The 17161-nt window shown below is 45.1% G+C and overlaps 1 protein-coding gene and 1 non-coding gene across 2 annotated transcripts; one reads left to right on the forward strand and one right to left on the reverse strand.

Moving 5' to 3' along the window:
- The first annotated feature begins 6591 nt into the window (after positions 1-6591).
- TBPL2 (TATA-box binding protein like 2) lies at positions 6592-17159 on the forward strand. Its single transcript, XM_042047805.1, has 7 exons — positions 6592-6642; positions 9636-10033; positions 10773-10860; positions 11107-11198; positions 12261-12428; positions 13416-13510; positions 15253-17159. The coding sequence occupies exons 1-7, from the start codon at positions 6592-6594 to the stop codon at positions 15330-15332; spliced, it is 972 nt and encodes a 323-aa protein (XP_041903739.1). The 3' UTR covers positions 15333-17159.
- TRNAG-UCC lies at positions 6710-6781 on the reverse strand. Its single transcript has one exon. It is a non-coding gene; the product is annotated as a tRNA-Gly (tRNA).
- Positions 17160-17161: the final 2 nt, after the last annotated feature.

Below are 17161 nucleotides of genomic sequence, written 5' to 3' on the forward strand. Positions count from 1 at the left end.
GGTCTGAAACAGCTGCATTCCTCAACGCCTTTAAATGGCCTGTCTTCACACACTTCATTTATTTTGGACAGCAGCACTGCCCATGCCAGTTTGGAAGCAGAGGGGACTGTGAAAATACCTGGGGATGAATGTATTTTTAATGTTAATAAGCAAATCTTAATTGATCTGAGCAACACTATTTGGGTTTTAGAGAACAACCAACTCGGGATCCTCCCAAACACATGCTCATCTGGGTTCCTCGTTTTCCTCAAAGCACTGTTGAACAAACCTTCACAACTCTACCTGAGTGGAAACAGAGTTCAGGGGAGCTACTCTTGTATTTATGAGTTGGGTAAATGCCCACTGAAGGCAGGCCAAAGCAATCACAGCATTTAATTATTCCTGACACGTCACAGGGGAAAAAAAAAGAGGAAAAAAATAACACCTTTTTAATGAAGGGCACTGTGACAAGTGAGTTTTCTCCACAGCCTGCAGATACCAAAAATGTAAAAAAATATTCCCCATAGTATCTTGGATAGTATGGGGAAAATTAACTCACATTCCACTTCAGAGACTGACCATAAAAGCCAAATGCCATAACCTGTTCAAGGGAAACTGCAAAGACAGCAAGGAGGAGGGAGGAAGATCCAAATGGAGGGATGAAGCTGTAACAAAAGGGATCTCAGGCTGGGTTCCTGCTTGGCTGGGATGAGCATGGAAATGAGATGAAGTGCAGGAGCACAAGACAGCAGAGCTGGGCACAGACTCTTCCATCATAGCTAAACTAACAGCGTTCATCAGCATCCCACGGGTGAAGGGCTGGAGTGACAGAAACAGGACGGCGTTAACAGTTAATTATGTGTGGTAAAAGTACAGAATCATCAAGGCAAGGGGATTGGAGCTTCTGCTGACATCTGGCAGCGTTTTGGGGAAGTTTAGCTTCTCCTGAGGTCCTCGTTGATTCAGGAGCACTGATTTGCTGACGTAAATTGGAGGAACAGGTAATGAGAACTGACTAATCACCGAGCTGTATGCCCTGCAGTCTCGTTCCAGTGTCAATCATGATATCCTGCTGATCACTCAGGCAAAACTCAGTTTTAGGGGGGATTCAGTGACTGGTCAGCACTCTTCCTTGACTCATTGTATTTGCATTTAGTTGTACAATGAGCTGATAAAAACTGTGGTGGTGTCACAACTCAGCTGACACAGCAGTGAAGGCATCGCAGTACATGCTCTAATTCCTGGAGAGCTTGCACTGAAGGTCTGGACGTGCTAATGTCACTGCTCGTGTCTTCAATGTGACTGTGACCCCTGCAAACTGAATTAACAGAGCTCTGCCAGCATCTGCTGCGTGCACACCTCTCCTTTTCCGCGCAAACATGCAGGACTGCTATTACTATACTGTTTTTCCAGATAAGGCTTAAAGGATCAGTATTTAATTGCAGCAGTGAGTTCAAGGCATGAGACACGGTGTTTGCATTAGAGAGATTTGTCACAAAACTTGGAGGGAAACAGAAGCACTCAGATGATCCATCACACACTCACCTCATTTAAATGCAATTCAATTTAGCCAGACCCTTTGGCACAAAAGTGGGAAAGATGACTTAACAAAAAGCACGGAAGAATACTTCTGACCCCAGGTGTCAGATGGATTTGTGTCTGACATTCACAGAGGAGCTGTCCAAGGAAGCCTGCAGCCATTCATTGCTAGGCTGCAATTAAGGTGGCAGCCAATGTTTAAAACCTTCCTCATCCCATTCCCCCCTTTTCCGGCCACATTTTAAATACAACACAGAATAAAAAGTAAAAATAGGCTGCTGTGCTCTGCCCCACGTGAGACTGGGCCAGGATGGCACAGATGGGAAAATTAAATTAACTGTACAGTTTTCAAGTCACCATTCAGCCTTTCAGTTGCGACAGATGACTTTTACTTACAGTGCTTCTTCCTCTGGCATTCAGTGGAGGATTTGGCAATCCTCTCTGGGTCTGGTTCTCAGCAATTCTCTAACATGGGGGCAGTTAGTGTCTCCATCGCACATAATAGAGCTGTAGAAGCCAGAAAAAAATAGTTCTCTTCTAACCAGTTTAGCCCCTTCCCATTTGACAGAAGTGATTTTCTTTCCTGATCCAAAAGCCAAACGCACCCTGGTCTCTGCCAGTGAGCATGGCAGGCACACATATTAGCACACAAATGCTCAGAGTCCACTAATGTTTGCAAAAAGTATCAAATTGCCCCATTACTGCCCTTTTCAGGGAATCAGAGAGCCCCAGTCTAACCAGGGCAAAGAGGCAGCCTTAGCACTGGCTGATTTGGGCTGCATCATCTGACACAGGGAGGGGCACACAGCACTTGGGGGTAAATGGGAAGTTACGGCCTTTCCCATCACCCAGTAAACCTGGAAAATTAAACTGGATTCTGGCTCAACTTCCAGTCATTGTAACCTCACTTCTGCCAGAGGGTTACTCCTGATTTACACAGGGCAAGTTAGACCCAGATATCAACTCTAATGGACCTGATTCTGTTCATGTTTATTTTACACCAGCACAACCTAATGATGATGCTAAATAATTCACAATTAAAAGTCAAATTACTCACTATTACTCGGTGAGTAGTCATAGCAACATCTTTCCTTCCCTGGCAATAAATCCAGTATCTGCTGACACTGCCAAGCATTGATCAGGTCTAGAATGGAGTATTATGGGACAGGTAAGTATGAGAGAGTGATGGTCACACTTGTCAGACCAAAGGCAGTTCAGCATCTCTCTCTCAGTTGCCTTTTGGGCTGCAGGCATTTCTCGAGAGCTTTTCCAGCTCCATGCAGACCCTTTGCTCCCACTGACCTCATGGCAGCTCACCTACTCCTCTCCCTGAGCCCCCCTGGGGTCCCCCTCAGCACCTCACTCTATTTACATCCCTGACATGATGGGAATCAAGGCACAGGACCAAAACAAGGCTAAACCACACAGAAGGAACAACCTCTGCAGCAAGACTTGGATTTTGCTGTTGACAGAGGAGTGCTGGCTCCTGGAGTAATTAGAAAGTGCGGAATCTGGAGACATCTTGTGCATAATGTATTGGGTTTTTTTCCTTGGAACACGGTCCAGCTCTCAGTTGCTCTTCTACGTGCTCCAAAGGCAGAGCTTTAACACTGCAGGCAGCGAGGGCATGGAGAGATGGAAGCTACACCTGAGGCAAGCTACATTCTTCTGAGACAATGACAGCTGTAAAGGTTTAGCATAAAGTTCAGGAGAGCAGAAAGGAGAACACTGTCAGTCACAAGCCTGTAATTCTGAAACTGGCTCCTTAAAAAGATAAGATAAAGCCAAACCAGATTAACCAACTTCAAAGCAAGCAGCAAGGCATTTAGGGCATGCTAGAATAGAAGGCAGCTGTGCAGAGCACTGATGAATTAAACAGGTAGAGGTTCCTTACTGACTTGCTCCTTGTCCCTTCCAGGTTTTTGGAGTGTCCTGTGATTAGTCCCATCCCCTAACTAGATTACAGCATCCAGATGATGCAGCAGTGTCTGCTACAGAACTGTTTAAGAGGCTGATCCAGGCGTGCTAGCAGCAGCTCTGTGGAACAGTCTTCCCCAATTAGTTATCCAAGGAGAAGTGATATTGAATGACTCTTACAACGAATACACAAAGCACTTACTGTTGCGCTAATCATCAACTTTCTAAGTAAAATTAACCAATTTGCTAATTAAGACTCATGACAATTCATCATTACAGTAACTCTGCACTGCAGTGATTCATCACCCTGTCACCGGCTCCTCTCGGGGACATGAGGAAGGGCTGCCTCCAGCGGCTCCTTCCCTGCTCTGAGCACTCCTGCCATGAGTCACTCGGGCCGGGACCTGGATGGCTGCTGCTTTCCAAAGGGAATTACAAAGGTGGGGGAAAAGAGAAGGGGAGGAAAAGAAGAGAGGGAGGAGGAAAAAGGGAGAAGAAAAAAAAAAGGGGGTCCAGAAGAAAAGAGGGTGGCTGAAACCCCAGGCAGTTTGAGAGAGAAATAATATTTTTTAAAATTGGGATGGGAAAAATAGTTGCCTTTTCTAACATTATTTGACTTGGATGATCAGAAATTAAGCAGGTAGGTCTCATGAGTTCTAAGTGGTACATTTTGAATTAACATCTGTCCAACCTGTGACAGGGGTCAGGCTCCTGGTGAAGAAGGAAGGAGCAGAGGGGGAATGATGCCTCTGATGACTAAGAAGGAGAGACACAGGAGTTGGGAGACTGAAGGGAGAAGCCCAGGGATTCAGTGCCTCCTGCTCACTGGATCCCTGCTCTCTGGACCTCCCACCACCTGGGCCTTCACTCCCTGGGGCTCCCCATCACTGCACACCTCCCTCATGGAGCCTGCCCCACACTGGGCACCACAAGCAAATGCCCAGCTCAGAAGAAGAGGCTGCGAGCACAGAGCCCTCCCAAGGCACAGCCATACCTGCCCTCCCTTGGAGGGGGAGCCAGAAGACCCTTCCCTTACAGCAAAGCAATCCTGAAAGCTTGAATTGCACACACACAGTGTGACTCTTGGATCCTCAGATGATCTCTCAGCTTTCTAAACATCTTCCCTTCTTCAGATGGATAAACAATCTTTCACCCATTTAGCCTGAGACACCAAACTCCACAACTGACCCAAAATCTCATCACTTCATGCTGCCCTTGCCATTTGTTCATATCTAAGGCAAGAAGCAATATTAAGAGATTTGTATTTTATGTTCATGTCTGATGTAGCCTCACTCACTTGAACACCGTAAGTTGACCTTCTCTATCTCAGGTTCACAAAATGCAGACAAACCAATTCCCAGGGGCTGCAGGATGAACATATCACCTTTCCAAGGGGTTCTGTAATGAAGGATTAATTAGCTGAGGAAACTCACAGCACTACAGCTGCAATGCTGCAGGCAGAGCTGCACCAGGGAAGCCCCAGGAGTACCACAGTATTCCAGCTTCCCACCTTGAGCACAGCAAGAGTGTCACACACTGGGGGAGCACCAATGTCCTGGCCCCCTGAAATGTCACTGCAAGGGCAAAAGTCGGCACAACCCCTGTGCTCTGTTCAATGATTTCTGTGGGCAGTGCAGACCCACACTGTCAGGAAGCAGCTGTGAGGGCTGGACCTGTCACTGCTGGTGGGAGCAGAGCCCCCCACCACAGACAGCCCTCAGTACCCCATCCTGTTGTGCCTACAAAAGTATCCTAGGTCACAGAGCTATCTGCAAGCACCCCAATCACCTGCCAGCCCTAAACGGGACATTTTAATTTAATCATCCCGAGCTGAGTCAAGCTAGCTGCACCAGCCTCCCTAATTCAAGGTACAACCTCTCTGGGTCCTTTCCTTGCTTTGCTGCCTGATTTGCCTCCTGGGTGCTCCAGGACAGGCCATGTGATGTAAATCAACCTGCTTGAGGCTGGATTTTTCTGGGGCTGGGAGGATTTGGCACCTATAAATTGTAAGGTGAGTCCCAGAAATACTACAAACCACCCCAGCAGGCTGGCTGAGGAGAGAAGGATGCTCATCAGCCATGTATGCTCTGTTCCCTGGATAAAGAGCACTAATCTAAGCTTTTGCACCTCTGAGGCAGTGAGAAGAGCCTGGCAGCAGCTCCCAAAGACCTGCTGCATGTCTGAGCTTTGACATCTTCTCCCAAATGGTTTCTTCAGCTCAGCTTGCTGTTTGTAAGCAAATCTCTCAGCAAAGTCCTGTCTGGCAGAGCAACAAGTGCAGTGATCACAACAGTCAGCACTTCCACCAGCCCAGGCAGGGACAGGGATGTGTTCCCAGCTGTGTCTCCACAGAAATCCATCCATCCATCGCCACACAGCAGCAGGACAGGAGAGAGGGAACAAGTCAGACAGCAACTGCTGGCGTAGACTCAAGCAGTGCCCAAGCCAAACTGCGTCGGCAGCGCGACACTCCCACAGCATCCATCAGCCAGGCACAACATGAACTCCTTCCTGGGAACGTGCTGCCTCACACCGGGACATGGGAAAAGAGAATGGCCCTAAATCATCACTTACAGAGAGCAGGAGTATGCTCCAGAGGAGGAGTCTGCACGGGGAGGACAGCGAATGTAAAGAGTAAAGGTTTTCCCCCTAAGAGTGTTTACCCAGATGAGAACAAACCATTTCATCACAATGCCTTCAGTTTGAAGTTTACACTTTTGGCTGGGGGAGGGCTCCTCTCGAAAACCCAGATGTGCCTCATTGCACTTGATGAAGCAGGTGGGAAAAATTAAGGGCACATGACGCTTGTTAAAAAGCATAATCTGTGCAAGGTCTAAACTACAGATCCCACTCCCCATTTCTCTTCAGCCCTGCAGAGGAAAGCAGGCTTAGAGGACCTCGGGGACAGGTTGTGTTTCCAGGCTTCTGTAAAGCACACGAGAGCACCCCGATTTCTCTAGTCCTGCAGGACGGGGCAAACCCTCTCAGAGAGCCGTGCAGGCAGACGAGAGGCTCCAACGCTACTTGATGAGGTTAAAACTCCCAGCTGTGATGGGCTCTGCTCCCTGACAAGCCGCACGTGGCCCTGGTGCTGTGCCTGGGGATTTAAAGCGGGACCAGAGTAAGGTCGGAGGGTTTGCGTCAGTGGCTGTACCCATGGAGGGCGCATCACCGCTGGAGCGGTACCTGGAGAGCTGCAGCGGGCAGGTAAGGGAGGAAAGAAAAAATAAAGTGAGAGAGGGGAAAAAGAAAGTAAACTGGAGCAAAACGTAGCTGCGTTGGCCGGGAATCGAACCCGGGTCAACTGCTTGGAAGGCAGCTATGCTCACCACTATACCACCAACGCTGCGCTGAGAGCGCTTTCGCAGCCGCGCCCCAACTGCGTCATCACCGCATTCCTGCCGGGCTGAGCCCGAAATTCCACGGTCCCGAGGGATTCCTCCGCGCTTCAGGCAATTCTAGCGCTATCGGCAGCATGGAGGAGCTCTCCGGAGCGGAGGTCGCTCTTACTTTCTGTAAGAGGGACGATGCGGCTGCGTTTAAACTCTTGCGGTGGGATGCTGCTTGCGAGGATCAGCCCGGGTGCTGGTGTGGGTGGGCATTGAGAGGGTAGGAGGCTCGCATCTCCTCGTTCTAGTTAGTAAATGTCTACAAAAATTCCTTATTTTGATATTTGGAATGGTTGTCTTGATCTCAGGTGGATGTGGGAGCAACCAGGTGAGGGACTAGGAGAGGGCTGGAACTCCACAGCTGAGCATCATCCTTACTCAGGGGGGAAAAAAAACTTCTTTACATCCTGTTGTAAACTACTTTTCGGCTCAGGAAACACCCTTAGCACGAGCTGTTTAAATCTTGGGACCTTCCTGTGGCAGCGGGTAAAGCCCTCTGAATGTGCCCCCACAAAGTATATAATGTGCAAAGGTATAATAAAGCTTTTACAAACGCTAGTAAGCTTTATACACTTCAGACTTGCTAGGACACTTGATAATAACAGATGTGTGCTATCACTGCAGGGAGGAAAAGAAAAATCCAAGTCTGTTGCTCGAGGCAGCTGGGTTTGATTTGTATGTACCTGAGTTGCAGGGATTTCTGCAGTGGAAGCGAAAAAGGCTGTTTCCCCTCAAGCTGCCCCAAACTGAGGGATCTCAGATAGGATCTGTGTGTTAAATCTCCTCCCTGGAGCTCCTGGGAGATGTCCAAAGATATGCAGTTGGTGGGGCCTTTGGTGAAGTTAATTAACCCAGAGTCTATAGCAATAACCCTTGGCAGCCAGCCCAACACAAACATGGTCTTGTGCCCCTTTCACAGCCTCTGAGCATCTGTCTGACAAGAAGGAAATATTCCCCAGTATTTAACCCTATCAGGGCTTTTCTTCAGACCTCTTAGGTGCAAACCTGATCAGGAAGGAAAATTTGCTCTCTGTTTCTACCTGCTCTATGCAATTTACTTTACTTTCTAAAAACTTGACAACTGTGTAATATTTCCAGCCTCATGTACCACTCGTTTCTCTGTTAGCTTCTTTAAGATATGTCACAAACTGGCTTTGGCTGGTTGTTTGTGGGTTGTTTTTTTTCTTTTACTGTTATGTTCATTCTTTGATGCCTATTAGTATGATGTGAGTAGTCTCACAGGGGGTTTTTGTACCATTTTCTCTACATCATGGTTCGTACAAAAGCTTCCTAATGAGCTCCTGTACAGCTAATCCTTAGTCTACTGGAATTCTTGCAGAGACTGTGCCTTCCTTCCCCTGCTGCTGGCTTGAAAAATATCTGTTTAAAATACATCTATTTTTGTGATTCTGTAATATTTTATTTGTAACTGTTAATATATTTATATCTGACCTTAATTCTCAGAAAAGTGCTCTTGGATCCTAATTTCCAAAGGGTGAAGAAGTACCTAGACTTATTTAACAGCACTCTGCCCCACCTGATCTTGTATGGGGCTGTGCATTTAGAAGTCAGTTTTAAAAGCTGCTTTGAATGTGTTTGTAATGCTTTCAGAGCTAAACCTGCATCTGTAGTCAGGCTAATGAGGGTTCTCTGGGAGGATTTGTCACTTTGTAGGAGTTTTCCAAGTGTCTGCAGGCAAATATACTGCAAAGCAGGAGCAGAGATCTCCCCGTGTGCATGGCTGGGTTGCCAAGTGAGCTGACTAGAAGAGAGCAGTGCTAGCTCAGGGCTGGGAAGCATTGATCTGGAAATCCTGCTCCTGCTGGAGGTCAGGCAGTTGCTGCCAATTTGAGGGCCACAGTCTTATGCACTGTTCCCTGCTCTGATTTGTGCTTGGACTTTTCAAGTTCTTCTGGCTCTTGAACCTAAAAATGCCTGATTAAACACAAAACCTCTTGTATGGATTCTTTAGTCCAAGCTGTCACCTGCTGTGGATGTTGGCAGAAACTACCTTCAGGAAGAGGCTTTCCACTGAGCAGATGCTTATGCACCAGTGGAGAGGGAATAAATCCTGTCCTGAAACTCTTGTCTCATCAATATATGATGGTGCTTTTTAAACAGCTTTTAATAATAAATAGTTGATAAAGAAGGACATTAGTATGAAAGCGCTTGCTTGCAGGTGTGTTGTGTGCTGGGTGCAGGGCAGGATGCTGGTTCTGCTGACTCTGGTGAGGCTTTTTTTAGTGTCATTTTCTCATCTATAGCTTCAATCAGGCTGGTGGCCTCCAGGAGCTGAGGAGTAAACTGCTGCTGGTTCTGTGAGCTGCTGCCCTCTGTTGCACAAAGCAATGCTGACACTGTCTCCTGCTAGCAGAGAGAGGAGATGGAATGGGAGGTAAAGGCAGTCAGAAAATGCTGTCTGTCTTCCTTGGAAAAACTCATGAGTGTGATAATGTGGTTGTGTGTGTAGCTGAGGTGTGAAAGTGGCTTTGAAGGGTGAAGTGCCAGTGTTGTTACCTGCAGCCAGGGCTGAAGGTGAATAGCATTTCTCAATTTGTGCTATCCCAGGAGTTCTCCAGAGTGCCCATGGACTGTAGTGGGAAAATGCATTATACAAGCTATCTGAATTTTTATACACTCACAGAGAAGCAAAGGACACGTTTTCAATCTTAAAACTATTTTTTGCTAAAATACATATTGGGGAAAAAAATTACTGAAACAGCCTCATTGAAGAGTAATATTAATTTGCTCTCCCAGTGAAAGTAACTGTTTTAATACAAGGCCCCTAATGGCACTTTTTCTTAATTCAAGGATGACTTCTCTGCTAGTCCTCATCTGTTCACTCCTATGAGCCCTTATGATGTAGAACTTCCAATTCAAACAGCTGAAGATGGGGTGTTTGGTTCCCAGTTAAGTCAGCCCAAAGAGCTTCATACAGAGTTCTCCTCTGTGGATCTCAGCTTTCTTCCAGATGTTACCCAAGAAAACAAAGAACAAAATCTCTCTGAGGATGGCCATGAAACACAAAAAGAGCTTGATGGGTCACTACCAAGTAACAAGGACAGTGGTGTTTTCATGGATGAAAGCAGCTTGTCACATCCAGGTGCAGCTCAGCCATCTCCTGGAGCATCTGCCATGTGTCCTCCCCTGACTCCAATGACTCCTATGACCCCAGCTTCGGAAAGCCCTGGAATAGTTCCTCAGCTACAGTAAGTTTATGTATTATTTATGTAGCGTACACCATAGTTAAACTTTGGGTTAAACTGCAAGGTGTTGCTCTGACTTTTCACTTGGAGAATGTAGCAAGCATGGCTTGATCTTAAATAAGCCAGAACACTACAGGAGCAGTTGTTCCTCTTGAAGGGCAGAGATGGAGAAAATAAACTGACAATATTGGATAAAAATGTGGAGATGCTTGAAGAGGAGGATTTCTTCCAGGAAGGAGAACGTGAATGACAGCAGACTCCAGGGGTTTAAAGATATCACTCTGCTTTTTCAAAAGGAGAAACAGAACTGAGTGTGAGAAACTCTGGCCTCATTAAAAGATGCTGTTGTGTCTAGGATAGAGCAACTATGGAGTCGTTTACGCCTGTAGAAAATAACACAGCCTTACCTACCTTGGGTGCTGCAGTAACTCTAAACAGTCAGTAATGGTTCAATCGAAAGCTGAGAAAGGCTTCAGTGATGCAGTTTTTGGAAGAAACACAAACTTATAATTCAGGGACTAATAATTTCATAACTTGTTCTATCTCAAAGTGCAGTTTTGGGGTTGAATTACTCAAGTTTTGCCAGAAGTAGCTTAATGCTAAAGTGGGAAAGAGACAGGCAGGAAATCAGTTGATGGCAATTCTTAATTAAAATGTGACTCCACATTAAGCCAGCACTGCTGGGGGGTTGCTCTGCAGTGGCTGGCTTTTGCAATGAGAAAATTCTTCTCCTATTCCTCAGGAATATTGTGTCAACTGTAAACTTGGCTTGTAAACTGGATCTGAAGAACATAGCTCTGCATGCCAGAAACGCAGAGTATAACCCAAAGGTAAATCTTGGACTCAAAGCTTTACCCTAACTTCCCTTTCTCAGTGCTGATGGAGCCAAATGGTCCTGAGACTGTAGTCTTAACTCCTCTGCTCCTAGGTGGGTGGAAAATAACTTTAGGGTGGTAAAGAAACATTTTAAAAGCAAATATGTGTTGTGACAAGCTTTAAAAGTGTTAATGGTTGCAAGGCTGAACAGAAATACAGTACCAACTAAATTCCTGTCAGGGCCTCCTTTGAATTTGTAGAGGTTTGCTGCTGTGATCATGAGAATCAGGGAACCACGAACAACAGCCCTCATCTTCAGTTCAGGAAAAATGGTCTGCACAGGAGCAAAAAGGTATTTTTCTGGTTTTTCCCTTCCCTTTAAAGCTCTGGATCTTGCAGCTGTGCATATATTCTGATGGAGAGTGTCTGAAAAGTCTTGTTTAAAACATGTAGCAAAGGACTAATTGCAAGAAAAAGTGAAGCACTGATATTGAAAGTCTTGCTTTCTTCATGATGGCACCTTAGCAATTTCTGAACTGTGTACTTCTGTCCCTGAATTTAGATTGAGCTGAGCAGACATCAGCAGAAAAGCTGCTAAAATTCCCAGGAATTGTTAAGGGATTATTTGCATTTCTCACTGACTTTTAAAGTGTTTAGGACATAACTTGTGTCTGTCAAGTTTCTCTTCAGTGTCTGTGTTCACCAGCCAACACATCTGCCTCTAGAGAAAATGGGAGTTGGGGAAAAGCAAAGTTTATTTCTGTACTCTGAAGCTTTCTTCCTGAAATCCAGCAGGTTGCCTTGATTTTTATGTCCCAAAAGTGTCAGAACTAGTTAACTCATGCTTAAGAGACCTCTTCTCCAGGCCTTACCACCACCCCAGGCAGGTGATTATACTCATGCCTGCAGTCTAACTCTTGCATCAGCACTGAGAAGCTGTTTTGAGGAGCTGAGAAACCTCTCAAAAGGGGAACCTCTGGGTGATGCAACATCTCCAGTGGGTTCAACCAGACCTCAGGAAGGTGAATGACCTAGTGCCTTACTCATTTTAGCTCCCTGCAGCAGTTCTGGGGATAGAGCCTTGCTATTCTGAGCAGCAGGCCCTCTTTTTTTTTGGAGTACAGGTTAGCACAGTGGTGGCTATAAACTGAATTCCACCTCAAGAGCAGAGCAAAGCACCAATCAAAGTTGATTTTTCCCCTCTGCTCTTCCTTCAGTGAAAAGCCCCATCCCTGGAAGTGTTGAAGGCCAGGTTGGACAGGGCTTGGAGCAACCTGGGATAGTGGAAGGTGTCCCTGCCCATGGCAGGAGGGTGGAATGAGATCATCTTTAAGGTCCCTTCCAACCCCAACCATCCTGTGACTCTGTGATTTGAGGGCTGTTTGGAGGTGACAATAAAGGTTTCTTCCTTCAGCGAAGAGCAGTCACGGCTGGCAGCCAGGAAATACGCGCGGGTGGTGCAGAAGCTCGGCTTCCCTGCCAAGTTCTTGGACTTCAAGATCCAGAATATGGTGGGGAGCTGTGATGTGAGGTTCCCCATCCGGCTGGAAGGCTTGGTTCTCACCCACCAGCAGTTCAGCAGGTATGAGGCAATCAGGTATAACCCTGTGCACCTTGGAGCAGGGTCTGCAGCTACTCGAGCTTGCTCCATGCCCTTGCTCCACTGTGGACTTTTAATACCAAGGTGGCCTCTTCACTGCCAACAAAGTAGATGCCTGTCTGCAGGAATAAGGTTTCCAACCTTCAGGCATGAAGCCAAACTGCATTTGCATAATGCAGCTATATTGTGTTTTTCTGGGATGTTGTTTCAGTTCTGTTTGGATGTTCTTTAGCCAAGAATGGAAAGTAAAGCTGTAGCTGAGTGATGGGCATGCTCAGCCTGTGAGATCAGCTTGTTCAGAACTAGATATTGCCATCAGGAAAGGATGATTTCAGCACTGACAAAACCAAAATTCAGTTGTCTTTTATTAGTGCTGCATCTAATAACCTGCATTTCATTTAGGAACTGAATATGTAGTAAATATTTGTGCTTGGCTATTATCTTGTTTTAGTTGCACAAGATGTTTCCTGATAAGGAACTTTGCAGACTAGGAAGGATTTACTGTGAGGGTGGGGAGGCCCTGGCACAGGGTGCCCAGAGAAGCTGTGGCTGCCCCTGGATCCCTGGAAGTGTCCAAAGCCAGGTTGGATGGGACTTGGAGCAGCCTGGGATAGTGGAAGGTGTCCCTACCCATGGCAGGGGGTGGCACTGGATGGGCTCCCTTCCAACCCAGGCCATTCCATGATTTGAGGACTGTTTGAAGATTACAATAAAGGTTCCAGTGCCATGGAAAATCAGAAGTGACTCACAAGTCTTTGAAAGTCAGCATGAAAATCTCCCATCAGCTCCAGATGGGTTTAACAGGTTTCCCTTCAAGATGTCTAAAACCTGACCTGCATTTCTCAGGGCAGCTAGCTAAAATCTGTGTGGTTAATTACCCTATTGTTAGTGTAATTAAAGAACGTTTTATTCATACAACACTGAAACAGCATTTGCATTTTACTAATCTTACCTGCTTGCTTTGCACAGCTATGAACCTGAACTATTCCCTGGCCTGATTTATAGGATGGTCAAACCAAGGATAGTGCTGCTTATCTTTGTGTCTGGAAAAGTTGTACTGACTGGTAAGTGGTGCCTCTCTATATCTGTAGCCCAGTGCTACCTCACTTTCTGAGAGCATTTAAATTAAACGTTAACTAAAAATTAGTATCTTGCCACAGTAAAGCCACTCAGGGATCTTTTTAATGGTTGCTGCAGCTTATCTGTGCTTTCTGCAGATAACATCAGTATTGTTGCACTAGAATCTTGTCTTGTTTCATATATAGAGTCTCAGATTTCCATGTTAAGTACTTTTTTTATTCAAAGTCTGATGCCACGTGCCAATGTAGAGGAGGCCAACAGGATGCTGACATGCCAGTAACTACTCAGGCACTTAAATAGGAACCTCACAATAAGCAATTTAAAATTGCTTGGACAGGAAACAAACTTCTTAAAACACTTCACTGACAACATTTAGTAGGGATTATCAGAGGAAAGGGTGGAGATCTAAGAGCTTGTTCCAGACTGATTGGCAAAACGCTCATGAGGCAAAAGTCTTGCTGAGTCAGTGTGCTCAGCAGATACCTGTACCTCAGATCCCAGCTCAAAAAAGGTGAATTCCTGAGGTCCTGGCACATCCTTTTTGTGAAGCTCATGAACATGCTTCTATTCAGATGTACTGAAAGGTAAACGGTACTTGTTCCCAGAAGCTCTGAATGCTGTATTTATCTTCACAACACAGCTTTGAGACAGGTGGAAGACAAGAGAAGTGCTGCCTTAGCCAGAGATTCTCACCATCATAAATCAAGAATGAGCTCAGCCAACTGAAGAATGGGGCACTTGGGACAAAGCTTAAATGCTTCCCCCTCCAATGTCCACCACCTTCTTAGGTCCAGTAAAATCATACTGGTCAGTTCCATTCCACTGAAGCTTGCGTTTTTTGGGGTACACTAATTGTAACAGCCTTGCTTCTGGGCCTGCAGCACACTCCCTTAGTCATTTGTTGTGAATACTGGGCCCAGCTGTAATGACAAGACTGAATTTGCTGAGCTGTGAGGGTTTGGGTTTTTTTTTTTTCCCTAATCAAGAAAGTAACTTTACTTTTGAAAGTAAAAGTTGTGGTAAGGCAGATGAATTATTCATGTCCGAGTGAGGACATGAGAAAAGGTTTACACATTCAACCTGAGCAGGGCTTAATTCAACTTTTAGTTCATTTAAATGCAGTTTTCTTGTAGCTGATGTTTGTTGGACCAGCATGAGAAGTGTTGCTGGCAAGGAATGTTCCTGCCTGCTGCAATGCAGTTCATGTGCAAGACTTGCTATTAAAGATTTGATTGCAGTACCATGGAAAGGGATTTGAAATCAAAGGTGTCCTAACACACATCTTAAAATTAAAATTGCTTCTCAGAGCTGGAGAAGGAGAGTTCTCAAACTGTGGAACAACTTCCAGTACAAAATAAAGGCCTTTCAGTTCTTGTTTCTACCTTTCCACTCACCTTATCAACAAGCAGAGCTGTTATTCTTAAGCAGTTAACACCATGGTGGTGCTCAGTTGCTTTTTTCCTTCTTCAAAGCCAATATTCTGCACCTGTCAAGAGCAGAAAATTGCTGTTTTGGTTCCACAGATTAAACAAAACTAGTCTTAAAGCTAAGCAAGCTAGAAATTGTTCTTTAAGGCAGCAGATAGAAATTCTGCTCTTAATAGTAAGGTGCTTTCAATCTCCTGGGTTTCCTCATGGTTTGTAATCTTACAAGGTTTAAATTGTGCTCAGTTAATCTCAGCACTCTGTTAATTCATGGGGTTTTTTTTTCTTAAATGTCCATTTAGGAGCAAAAGACCGTTCTGAAATCTATGAGGCATTTGAGAACATCTACCCCATTTTAAGAGGTTTCAAGAAGCCATCGTGACATGGCTCACAAAGCAATCCAGAACAACACCTGGGTTGGTGTTGCTGTGTGTGGAACAGAAGCCAAGGGGATTGCTGGCCCCAGCTGTGGAGTTGTGGGTTATTAAGCAAATGATTCATTTCTGAATGCTACATATGCTGATGCCTTTCTGTAGTTTGTGAAATGTTCTTTTCTTTCAGATTATGTGTCTGTAATCCGCCTGAGTTCTGACAACTTCTGTCAAGCTAAAACACTTGATAAATGAATGCACTTTTAATAGAATGTATATTAAGGTGGCACTAAAAATATTTTGTAGTAGAAGCTATGTGTCTCTTCCCCTGTTGAACAGGAGAATCCACACACTGCACTTCAAACTGGCTTAATCAAAATCCTCAGCTCTAAGTGTCCTGAATTGCTCCTGCAATGCTGTATTTTCATGTTTAAGCTCAAAATAGATTATTGTCTATAATATGGCTTACAAAATCCAGCATGAGTTGATTTCAGTGTTTAGAAGACCTGTATTGAATCACACTGATCCTGATGGCTGGGTAAACTCTTGTGTGTGATGGTGCAGTGTTTTCTTTTACAGAGAAGAAGTTCCAAGTCCTGACTGTTGGGATATACCTAGAAAATCTGTGGGTGGAGGGGTAACTAATTAAATCACCTAATTTGACGTGGGGTAAGTTAGATTTTAACTAAATGGTACCCATTTGTATTACTGAAGTGCCCTCAGACAATGGGAGTTTGGTGCAGACAAAAACATGTTGGTTTGGAACTCTGTTAAAAACGGATTTGAGGAAAATAAAAAAGATGCTGATGACTTAATTATCTGTATTATTGAACCAGAGTTCAGCCAATGGCACTACATCTGGTAATTTTGGAGCAAAACCAATGGGGTTTCCTGTACGTGGTTTGAACTCAAGCCTTTCTTTTCAGAAGGTGTCCTGCTCAGAGTGGTCCTGTGAGCAGGAACAGTGCAAAGCCTATCCCATGGCTGCTCTGGAAACTCCCTGGAAGCAAGCCAGCCCAGTTTATGCTGTGTCCTCCTGTCCTGAAGGTGTGTCACCTGTCTGGAAACACCACTAGAGGTTGCTCTTAGATGACTTAAGTGTAACCCAGGCCAAAATCTTCCTCTGTCTTTGCTGGAAATACACGGGCTGGGCTACGGCTCAGCTCTGAACAGGGTCTTGCTGGGCTTAGCTTTGCTGCCACAAGTTTATTTCTGATTTGGTTGAGGGTGTGACTTCATCTTCTGTGTCTGTTATGTGTCTCTCACAAGTGGTTTTATATCTATCTCTCTGCTTCTCTGGAAAAGAGTTTGAAAAACTTTGTGTGCTTCCTCATGATAAACTGGTCTTAGCTGTTATCAGTTTCTCTGTCAAACTGGATTTCCACACTCAAATCTATTTTAAACACAGGCTTACTTTTCTGTTTGCTTTCTAACACTGGAGACTTTCCACAGCCATGGGCTGGACTTTTATTTGCACTGTAGCTGTAGTGGCAGCTGATGAGCTTCAGTTACAATAATATTTTCTAAGTGAAAACACCCTGCTTTTATTGAGGTTTCGGGGGAAAAAAAGAGTTTATCTAAGATGAGCCTTTTTCAAGAAATCACATTTTGCTTAAGAGCTTGCCCACATGATTTCAGTGGTAAAATTAGTGCTCTTTAGAAGTATGGATAAAGCCTTAGAGATAAGAATTGGGCTCTGTGCCTTTTCACTGAGCTCTAGTGATTAACTTAATGTTTGCTATGGTAACTCTTGTCTTTAAAACAACAATCTTGGTTCTACCTCCTTGGTGCTGTTCCTGCTAGTGTTTGATAATGGTAGGAAGGGGGAATAATGTAGGGC

Source organism: Corvus kubaryi, unplaced genomic scaffold, assembly GCF_017639235.1.
Source record: "Corvus kubaryi isolate FWS band 111438036 unplaced genomic scaffold, C.kubaryi_AGA036_p1.0 66, whole genome shotgun sequence".
NCBI classification, from domain to species: Eukaryota; Metazoa; Chordata; class Aves; order Passeriformes; family Corvidae; genus Corvus; species Corvus kubaryi.

Bases quoted from the DNA above. Each gene is read 5' to 3' on its own strand.
- TBPL2 (XM_042047805.1), top strand. From the start codon at position 6,592: ATGGAGGGCGCATCACCGCTGGAGCGGTACCTGGAGAGCTGCAGCGGG. The intron at 6,643-9,635 runs GTAAGGGAGGAA...TCTTAATTCAAG, and splicing joins TGGAGAGCTGCAGCGGGCAG to GATGACTTCTCTGCTAGTCC. The intron at 11,199-12,260 runs GTATTTTTCTGG...TTCTTCCTTCAG, and splicing joins GTCTGCACAGGAGCAAAAAG to CGAAGAGCAGTCACGGCTGG.